The sequence below is a fragment of the Molothrus aeneus genome, chromosome 20 (assembly GCF_037042795.1).
Source record: "Molothrus aeneus isolate 106 chromosome 20, BPBGC_Maene_1.0, whole genome shotgun sequence".
Classification (NCBI taxonomy): domain Eukaryota; kingdom Metazoa; phylum Chordata; class Aves; order Passeriformes; family Icteridae; genus Molothrus; species Molothrus aeneus.
The window spans coordinates 6,783,548-6,792,988 of NC_089665.1; the positions used below are offsets into that span (position 1 = coordinate 6,783,548).

The 9,441-nt window shown below is 55.8% G+C and overlaps 2 protein-coding genes across 4 annotated transcripts in view; one reads left to right on the forward strand and one right to left on the reverse strand.

The window, feature by feature from the left end:
- SMG6 (SMG6 nonsense mediated mRNA decay factor) overlaps positions 1 to 7,197 on the reverse strand; it is a 105,359-nt gene extending 98,162 nt beyond the window's left edge. For both annotated transcript variants that reach the window (XM_066563612.1, XM_066563611.1), the window contains exons 1-6: positions 7,099 to 7,197; positions 4,508 to 6,260; positions 2,465 to 2,657; positions 1,663 to 1,773; positions 858 to 964; positions 163 to 241 (exon numbers count right to left, since the gene is read on the reverse strand). In XM_066563612.1, coding sequence (XP_066419709.1) covers positions 163 to 241; positions 858 to 964; positions 1,663 to 1,773; positions 2,465 to 2,657; positions 4,508 to 6,260; positions 7,099 to 7,189 — 2,334 coding nt within the window. In that variant the 5' untranslated portion in view covers positions 7,190 to 7,197. The remainder of the gene's footprint in view (positions 1 to 162; positions 242 to 857; positions 965 to 1,662; positions 1,774 to 2,464; positions 2,658 to 4,507; positions 6,261 to 7,098) is intronic.
- An 82-nt stretch (positions 7,198 to 7,279) lies between these two features.
- Positions 7,280 to 9,410, forward strand: SRR (serine racemase). 2 transcript variants are annotated; one of them, XM_066563316.1, is made up of 7 exons: positions 7,280 to 7,452; positions 7,654 to 7,789; positions 7,986 to 8,089; positions 8,163 to 8,282; positions 8,373 to 8,447; positions 8,655 to 8,864; positions 9,126 to 9,410. In XM_066563316.1, exons 1-7 carry the CDS (start codon positions 7,393 to 7,395, stop codon positions 9,321 to 9,323), a joined length of 903 nt encoding a protein of 300 aa, XP_066419413.1. In that variant the 5' UTR covers positions 7,280 to 7,392; the 3' UTR covers positions 9,324 to 9,410. The 2 variants fall into 2 exon arrangements, with proteins under 2 accessions (XP_066419413.1, XP_066419414.1); XM_066563317.1 differs by lacking the exon at positions 7,280 to 7,452 and having other exon boundaries at positions 7,682 to 7,789; positions 8,168 to 8,282.
- Positions 9,411 to 9,441: the final 31 nt, after the last annotated feature.

A 9,441-nucleotide genomic window follows, 5' to 3' on the forward strand; every position in this document is an offset into this window, starting at 1 on the left:
ATCCACACAGCACATCCTGCCATCAGCCTCTTTTCTTTTAAGAAAAAACCCAAACCATCTGAGCCCTGCCCTAAACAATGCATTTCTCCTCCAGATGGAATCTCCCAGCCATCCCAGAGGCTCTCCCTGTGCCTGCACATCCTTGCCTGAGGAGCATCTTACCGTGTAGATGGCCAGAAGTGCCAGCTGGTTGTACGGGCGGCCGTTTTTGGGAGCAATTTGCTGAGCCTTCAAGTACCAGCTGGGGAAGGGAAAAAACAGAGAGAAAAGGTCACTGAAAGGACATCAGGCTGCCTTCCTTGTCCTCAAGGGTACAGAACTCCCCTTGGAATTGTCATTTCTGCAGGGAATTGGCCCTTCCCACAAGTGCCCTCTGCCTGCAGGAGTGAGCACAGACAGGGAGCTGTGCCCATTCTTGGCACTGGGTAAGAGAGGGCAGATCCAGCTGCAGAAGGAAATACCCCTGGCTCACCCCACAGATGAGCAGGGAACAACAAGTGCTGCTAAGTTGATAGAGTGAGAGCACATGGATGCAAAAATCACCAGAAAACACAAGAGCAAATCTGCCAGGCTCAGTGGTCCAAACCCTCCCCTCTGTGCTGCAGGATCAGCACAGGACAATTTCCACCACCTCCACTTCCAGATGGAGGATGACTGGATTTGGCAGCTTGCTCTCTGGAACAGCAAAACCCAGCTACACCTTTCAGCTTTACAGGACTGCCATACAACAGAGGAAAGACTTTTAAAAGGAAGAGAAAGACTTCTTTGGCTAGAGACAAGTTCAGGGATGAAATTACACCCAGCCCTGGTATCCAGAGGCAGAGCTGTGCTGGAAGGACACAGCAGCTGGGTCCTACCTGCGGGCCTTGCCGTAGTTCGCCGTGTCGTTGGCCTGTTCCCTGTAGCGGCAAATGTCCCCCTGGCAGATCATGCACCTCTGGGCACTGATCAGCGCGTACTTCACCTGCAAAGGAGCAGCCATGGAGCACCTGGGACACAGCCCTGACCCACCTGCAGAGCCAGAGAGCCCACAGGGGTTGTACAGAGCCAACAGGAGGTCAGTGACACGCTGAAGGTCTCACAAAAGGGCAGCAGGATGAAATGACAAGGTTCCAAGCCAATCCCCAAAACACCTCCTCTCTGACACAATACCCCACCTCTCTCCAGAAGGGGGTTGTTCACTCCACGACCAATTTGAGGACAGCTGTTGGATAAACACATCTCTGTGGGAATGGAGCTGGACTAAAATATCCTCTCCCAGCTGTCCCTGCACCTGCACTCACAGCTCAGGGCGACACGTCAGGGAGGCAGCACAACTGCCAGCTTCCCCTCATGATTCTGGATTCCACAGGCAGAAAAAAACCATGTTCAGTATCTCAGGAAAGGTCAGGGTGCCTTTGGACACTTCTTTGCTTTATTAGCAAAGAACTTCTTTGCTTTATTAGCTTTGTTATTTGTACAAAACAAGTTCTTTGCAAAGGAAGCTAAGAAATGTTACTGCACCAGAGTGCAGAGCTGTCCAGCAGCTGAGAAAGATTCCCTGCATACAAACTGGCTCTGTTTGGGTACAGCTGCCTGCCCCTTGGCAAGGGCAGCACACTGAGTGCAGCACCTTGCACAGGATTACCAGGATAAGAAGTCTCCAGGAGGAAGCCAACCTACCATTTTCCTGAGAGGTTTACTGCGGATGGCCATCCCATCCATGTAGTCCTCCAGCTTGAACTGGTAGGAGACCTGCAGCTTCTGGAGGAGGCCATCAAAAAAAGAAGAGCCCTGCAAAACACACACACACACACTTGGATGTTATGATCTTTCTAATGATAAGCACAAAATCACCACACCAACCCTGCCATGTGCAAGAAAGGAGCTCCATCTCCCTGAGGTTTGGGCTGCTCCTCTTCAGAACACAAGAAGGAGGTTGGGGGATCTCCAGCCTCAGAGGTTTTTAAGACTGAGCTACACAAAATCAGGACTGACTGGATTTAGTATTTAACAAATCCTGCTTTGAGGAGGAGGGTGGACTAAAGGCCTCCAGCAGTTCCTTTTCTCACCCTAATTCTTTAAAACACAACTTCTCAGATCTGTCAGTCTTCCTGGTACAAAGACTAAACTGAGCTGCAGTTTTACAGAATAATTTCCAAGCAAATTCGGTAAAGCTGCCACAAACACCTCCATGAATGCTTCTGTTTAGCTTCACTTCAGGGCATTAATTTCATTTTAGCTTAAATAAATTTCTAATTAACACAAACACACCAAAACAAGCTGGTTTAAATTGTAACAGATGTCTACCTCGACCTACACCTGCCCCACTAAACCATAATGTGTCTGAGCATCCTCTTTGCATAAGGATGACATGAATAAGATCAAGATGACCAGTTGCCCCATTGCACCATCCCTTTCTAAAAACCAGTCAATCCCACCTAAAGGCTTAGTGGAATCTGGAGATGTTTCTCTCTCTTCTTACCTCATCAAGAAGCAAGAGCAGTTTGTTCCGAATTTCTTGGGCGTTTTCCCCCTGGGGGTCCTTGAGGAGCTGCCGGAATTTCTCAATCACCTGGTAAAAAGCATTTTTCCACAGCAACTGGTCCACGTTCTGGGTGTCAGAGAACTCAATATCCATGAGGATGCACCGTTCATAGAGCTGCAGCATCTCCACCCTGCAGCAAAACACAGTCAGGGAGGGGTCAATGCAACAGCAACTGCCCAGAAGCACAGGGAACACGTGCTGAGCCACCTGCTGCTCACATCCAGCTGCCAGCAGCACTCACTGCTTCCACACACAGCCCCCAGGGAGGTGGGAGCTGCTGCAATCCAACTCCAAGAGGGCAAATCCAAAAGGAGCATCTGCCTTGTACAGGTGACTCAGAATGGAGCAAGGTTTGGCAAAGTGCAAGGAGCAAGGTTACAGTTCTGCCAACAGCAAGGCACAAGTGTCTCCTGATCCAACACAGAGAACACACACACTGCTCTGAACACACACAAGGCTCTGCTCCTTCTGAGCACAAGGTCTGGGCCAGGAACCAGAACACAAAGAATCACAGGGCAACACAGATCTTGCCATTAAAATGATCCCCACTCCTCTCCCATCCAACCAAAATACACGGCAGAGTCACAGACTCTGCTTCCTCAAAAATGGACAAGTTGGGAACAATGGAAATAAAGCCTCAGAGTCCCAGGAATCACATTCCCTTCTCAGCTGCCTACAGCCCTGCCTGGATGCTGGAGCAGAATTCCTCCCTCAAATTTAATAAAATAGCTGCAGGCTAGGAACAGCTCTGAAACATGTAGGGCAAGTTAATGGTAAAGGGGATCCTCAGCTGTTCCTGCCTTATTCCTTATAATCTTTCAAGTACTCAAGAAACAGTAGAGAGTGTGGATGGTAAAGCCTGGAGTAAAGCCAGATGGGAATGCCTGGAAGAGCGTGACAGGATAAGAGAAGGATCCTGATGGGTTCCTGCCCAAAGCACAGAGCCAGGATGGGCTGCCGGACCCTACACAGTCCCCAAACCCTGCACACACACCTGGACAGCACAAACACCAAGGAAACTGGACATTTCCACAGATGGATGCCATGTAAGTGTCCCCACACAGCTGGCAGCAGCCACTTGGACATAGGCAGGACACAAGGGGCACTGCCAGCAAGGACAGGGTCAACTGTGCCCACCAGGGCAGGGGGGGCTTCCACAGCCACAGCAGCACTCCAGTGTTTCCTCTCCCTCCACACAACAGCTCTGGCTGACCTCAGCTCCTTGAGGAAGACCTAAAACCTCAAGTGCTGCTTCAATCACAGACATATTCCAGTCCGTGGTTTATAGAGCAAGTGCCCAAAACACAGAACAAGCCCTGAAATGAGCTCACTTGCTAGATTTGCTAGATTTGCTGAAAAACAGCCTCCAGAGAAGCCCTGCAGACACAGAGATCACAAATAAACGTGAAAGATGCCAAGTAGAAACTTGTTACAGCCATATTAACCACCCCCCAGAGCAACAGTGTTACTTGTCTCCTGACAGACTGGCATCACCGGGCTACTCCCACTGCAGTGTCACCACGCTGAGTGGCATCAAGAGCAAAACCACACAGCACTGGAAAGGCACTGCCACTGACAGCACCAGGAACAACAAAATGCTTCCTGAGCCCACACTAAGGATAGGTAAGAAAGCAGAAGTCTGACAAGAAACACTGAGAGCACTGGAACTGAGAAGCATCAGCTCCAGCAAGAGCCAGAAGAACCAAAAATGTGCAGCAGGTGCTTGTCCTGCTCCTCTGTGTCCCTGCAAGGCATTCACCAAGCACAAGAAGCCACAGGGAAGTGGCATCCATCCTCACCCACAGCTTCCTTCCACCACCCATGCACCACTGGCACACAACAAACAGACCCAGCACATCAAAAACTGACAACCCAGTGCCACATCTCCCAGCCACCGAGATCCCCAAAGGAGACACCATTCTCCTGGAAATTTTCACCCTGGAAATGACTCACTCCCCCCTCCACAGCCCACCCACCAACCTCAGCTGGGCCATCTTCTCCAGCCCCTCCGGGCTGATGCGGTCTCTGGACAGGAGGTTGCTGAGCTGCTGCTCCTGGTTCCCAGCCTCACGCAGGAGTTTGCTGAGCTCCTGCTGCTGCATGTTCCTCATCTGCTGCTCCATCTCAGGGCTCAGAGGAGTAGGAGGGAGTGGGCCACACAGGTACTGCCCTGCCTGGCCAGGGTACCCAGGGTAATAAGCTCCTGGGTACACCCCGTTGGTTGGACCCATAGGATACTGCAGGGAATATCCCCCGTAGGGATACTGGGGACCTTGCCCGGAGGCACGAGGGTAATAATAGGGGTTGTCAGAGTTTTGGAATTTATAATAGGAGGGCTGGGCCTGGCGGGTTTCCCCCCAGGAGGTGGGGCTCACTTCATCATCCGTGTCTAGGAAGTGAAGCTGAGCAGTCTGGCTCTTCAGGGCGGGTTTTTGGTCCGGGTTGTTTGGGTCCCACAGGCGGCGGGCAGTGCCACCTCGGCCCCGGCTCCGGGGGCCTTTGCTGCCAGCCCCGCCCAGCAGGAGCCTGGGGCCAGGGTGAGTGGCTTCAGGGACGCCCACTGAGCTGGCAGAGAGGTCCGTGTTGGCAGGCAGGAACAGAATCCCACGGCCCCTTCCCTGGGGCTCCCTGCTCTGGCTGCTTGCCTCCGAAACCTCAGAGGCCTTCAGGGACTTTTTTTTATCTGTATCTGCCAGGCCGATGTCCCTGTTCATGGTCCTGCTGTCAAATGTCACTCGAAAGGGTCCCTTGACTTCCCTGCCATTGCTGCTCCATTCACTCTCACTCCTGGAAACTCGGCTCTGCTCCGAATGCCTCCTCCTGTCTGAATTCCTGCTGGAGACGTACACCTCAGCCTCATCAATCCTGTCATCGTCCAGGGAATCTGTGGAGGACACAGAGAGCTGCTTCCTGGGACGTATCCTCTCCCTGGCACGCTCCTGCCTCCTCTCCACCCCATCCACGAGCAGGGCTCCGTCCGTGCTGTTGTTGCTGCCGGCTGAGCTGGTGCTGCAGGTGCGGTACCGGCTGCGCCGCTTGTCCGTGCGCGAGTAGCGCTTGGTGGAGCCCAGCTTCCCCGGCAGCACCTCATCCCCCGCCCTCCTCACCCTGTCACTCCGCTCTGCTCGCCTCCCTTTATCCCCCCTGGAGGCTTTCATTGCTTCCCCTGCCTGGCTCCCCTCTCTATCCTCCTTGTTGGATCTGATTTTCCTGTTGTTGTCTTTTCCAGTGCTTTTCTCAGTCTCTTCGTCTCCCTCAACTTTCAGCTGCTCCATCCTCCCGGTGACTTCCTCGCTGGCTGACTGCAGGGAGGGTTCTTTAGCAGCAGAGTGCAGGCGTTTCCCAGGCTGGTAGATCTGCTGGTCTGGCTTCTTGGTTCTCCTGGGGGCCTTTGGGCACCATTCATCCACAATGGGCTGCTTGGATGAGTTTTCCTGGCTTTGCAGGCCACCTTTGGTCTCTGTTTCTTCCTTTTCCTGTGAAGGACCGTTCTGCTTGGGGCCATCACTTTTGTCACAATCCTCCACAGCTGGAGCTCCCACTCCCACAGAGTCCTTGTCCCCAGCACTCTCCTCCTTGCCCTCCTCAGCTCTGCTCCTTTCCTTCTCTGAGGCCTCTTGCTTTGGTGACACAAGTTTGCTCCTCAGTCTGGAGAGGCCAGGCTTGTAAATCTCCTGGTCTGGGCGCCTGTTGTCTTTGCGGTGCCTCGGCTCCTTCACCTCCTTCATGTTTTCTGAGGAAAAACAGACAAAAGAAAGTTATTCCCAGGGACCAAAAAATACCATGGCAAATATTCAAGTCAAGGCAAACAGCCTGCCAGATCTGAAAATCTACATCAGTATTTATGGGAAATCACAGAATAAGAGTAGAAAATGAGAAAGCCTAACACAACTGACCAAATCCTTGGCCTGATCCATTTACAAATCCCATCCTGCAACAGGTTTTTCCTCAAAGCACACCACCAGACTTGAGCACAAGCAGCAAGAGTAAAGTTGTATCACGGCAGGTTCAGCAGCAGTCACCAGCCTGCTGTGGGTGCAGGAGCTGCCATCCCCAGCAGCGCCCGCTCTGCCACCGGACCGTTTGACTCAAAGGCGCCTTTCCCCCTTGCTCACAATCCGGTAACGTTTCTCTCCTCCTCCTTTAACCGTATTTAAAAGAAAAAAAAAAAAAATCGTTACAGAGCCCAGGCCGGTTCCCGCAGTTAAACGCCCCACCAAAGCCGGGCTGTTCCCCGCTGCATTCCCTAAACTTTCCCCCTTCTCAGTACCGCAGCCCCGAACCCCGCCGGTACCGAGGGCTCGGCCCGGAGGACCCCGAGGGGCTGGGACCGACCATCGCGGGGCAAAGCCGCTCCGGGTGCCTTCGCCCGCCCTGCAGGCTCCCCGTGGTCGGTGCCGTGCGCTCCCAGCCCGGACAGCCCCGAGCCGGCGCCGGCGGGGCGGCAGCTCTGCCCCAAGCCCTACCCTAGGCGCAGCGCGGCCGCGGGGCCGTGCGCGGCCGCAGGCAGCCGCCTGTGCGCGGCAGGGCCGGCCCGGCAGCGGGTCGCGAGTGCTCCCGGCGCCCCTCACCTCGCCCGCCGCCGGCCGCGCGGGCCTGCGCCGCCACCATGTCCCGCAGCTCGGCGGCCGAGACGCGGACGCGCTCCAGCCCCTCCGCCATCTTGGCAGCGCCGGGGGCGGGCGGCGTCGACGGCAGCCGCGCAGGGACAAACCGCCCGCGCGGCCGCGCGCAGGCGCGCGCACATGGCCGCGCACGGAGCCGCGCCGCCGCCGCTGGGGCTGGGCGAGGTGCGGGATGCGGAGCGGCGGCTGCGGGGCCGCATCCATCGCACCCCGCTGCTCACCTGCACCGGGCTGGACCGCATGGCCGGCAGGAAGCTGCTCTTCAAGTGCGAGCTCTTGCAGAAGACCGGATCCTTCAAGGTGCGCGGGGATGGCGGCACTGCGAAGCCCCGGGGCAAAGGTCGCTTTTTGCAAGAGGGAAACTCGCGTTGCGCCGGCACCCACCAGCTCCTGCCGCCCTGTTAATTCCCTGCGGTGAACGGTGCTGCCCAGGGCTCAGGGAGTGGTGTGAGGAGGAAGCACACTCAGCCCAGCACACCCAGCCCTGCGCTCTCCCTGCAGATCCGCGGAGCCCTGAACGCCGTGAGGAGCCTCGTTGAGGAGCGGCAGCGCACGGGCCGGGAGCTGCCCCGCGCTGTGGTCACGCACAGCAGCGGCAATCACGGGCAGGCACTCGCCTGTGCTGCCCAGGCAGAAGGTAACCTGTACCCCCCACCCTGCTCCAAGAGGCAGGCACGGGGTAAATACAGAGCTGGTTCTGTTGGAGAGGATGGAGATCCCTCTCCTGAACCCATGCAGGAGCTGGCATAGGCAAGGCATTGCCTGCTCCTGCAGTTTGAGCTGGTTGCTGTGGCTTTTGAGATGTTGGACTGACTTCCTGTCTCATGCCACAGGGATTCCTGCCTACATCGTGGTGCCCAGGACTGCCCCGCAGTGTAAGCAAGATGCCATTCGTGCCTATGGTGCCACGCTGGTGCCATGTGACCCCAGTGACAAGGTAAGGCACAGGGGAGATGGGCCAGGGACACTGCCCAGGCAGAGTGAGAGGTGACTGCTGTGCTTTCTCTTAGTCCAGAGCCGAGACAGCATCCAATGTAGTCCAGCAGACAGGAGGAGTCCTGGTGCACCCCAACCAGGACCTGGCAGTGATTGCAGGGCAAGGCACCATCGCCCTGGAGGTACTGGAGCAGGTGAGGGAAATGCACAGCCCAGCCCCTGCAGGGGCACAGCAAGAAGGGGGACACAAAGTGTCAGAAGCCCTCACACTCCTTTCTGCACAGGCACCCCAGGTAAATGCAGTGGTGGTTCCTGTGGGAGGTGGAGGAATGGTTGCAGGAATAGCAGTCGCCATCAAGGTAGGCAACAGCTCATCCAGGAATCTCCCTGTGGGAAGGGCAGGACTCTCAAGGCAGGGAGCAGCTTTTAACTTTAGAAACACAAAGACCCTACAGTGAAAGTCTGCATGGCAGCAGCAGCAGGGCCTGCTTAGTCCCCTGCACACACAGAAACAGGGGACAGGCACACACTGGTGTCACCCCAGTGGCTCCTCCTGCTCTCCCCAGGCTTTGAGGCCGGATGTGAAGGTGTTTGCTGCTGAGCCAAGCAATGTGGATGACTGTTACCAATCCAAGGTCCGAGGGGAGCTGACCCCCAACCTCCACCCGCGGGACACCATCGCAGACGCTGTAAAAACCAGCATCGGGCCCAACACGTGGCCCATCATAAGGGATTTGGTTGATGATGTTCTGACGGTCTCAGAGGAAGAAATCAAGGTAAAGGCTCCCAGCTCCCTTCTCACGGTAGCTGCCAGCAGGCAGCTGCCTCCACCCCTGCCTTGCCCCTCTGCTCTCACCCCAACACACTCCCAGAGCAGCACAAACCCCCCGTGCACCACTGCAGCTGTGACACCCACGCTGTCTCCAGCTGGAAAGGGCTGTTGGGAGCTCTGCCCTCCCTTCCCAGAGTGCTGCAGGGATGCCCTGGAGCAGCCTGTGCTGGCTGCTGGGCTGACAGCTGCTGCCCTGTCCCCACAGCGAGCCACGTGGCTGGTGTGGGAAAGGATGAAGCTGCTGATTGAGCCAACAGCAGGCGTGGGACTGGCGGCTGTGCTCTCGGAGCAGTTCCAGGCCGTCCCCCAGGACGTGCAGAACGTTTGCATCGTGCTGTGTGGGGGAAACGTGGACCTGAGAGCCCTGACCTGGCTCACAGACCTCTCTGGGAAAGCAGAATGAGGATGGAGTGGTGTTTCAAGGAATGAAAAACCTCACTCTGAATTTGCGCGGTGGTTTGTGCGCTACTAAAAACAGATCAAGTCCAAAGGTTTGGGAGTTTTTGTGGAAGGACAAGGGA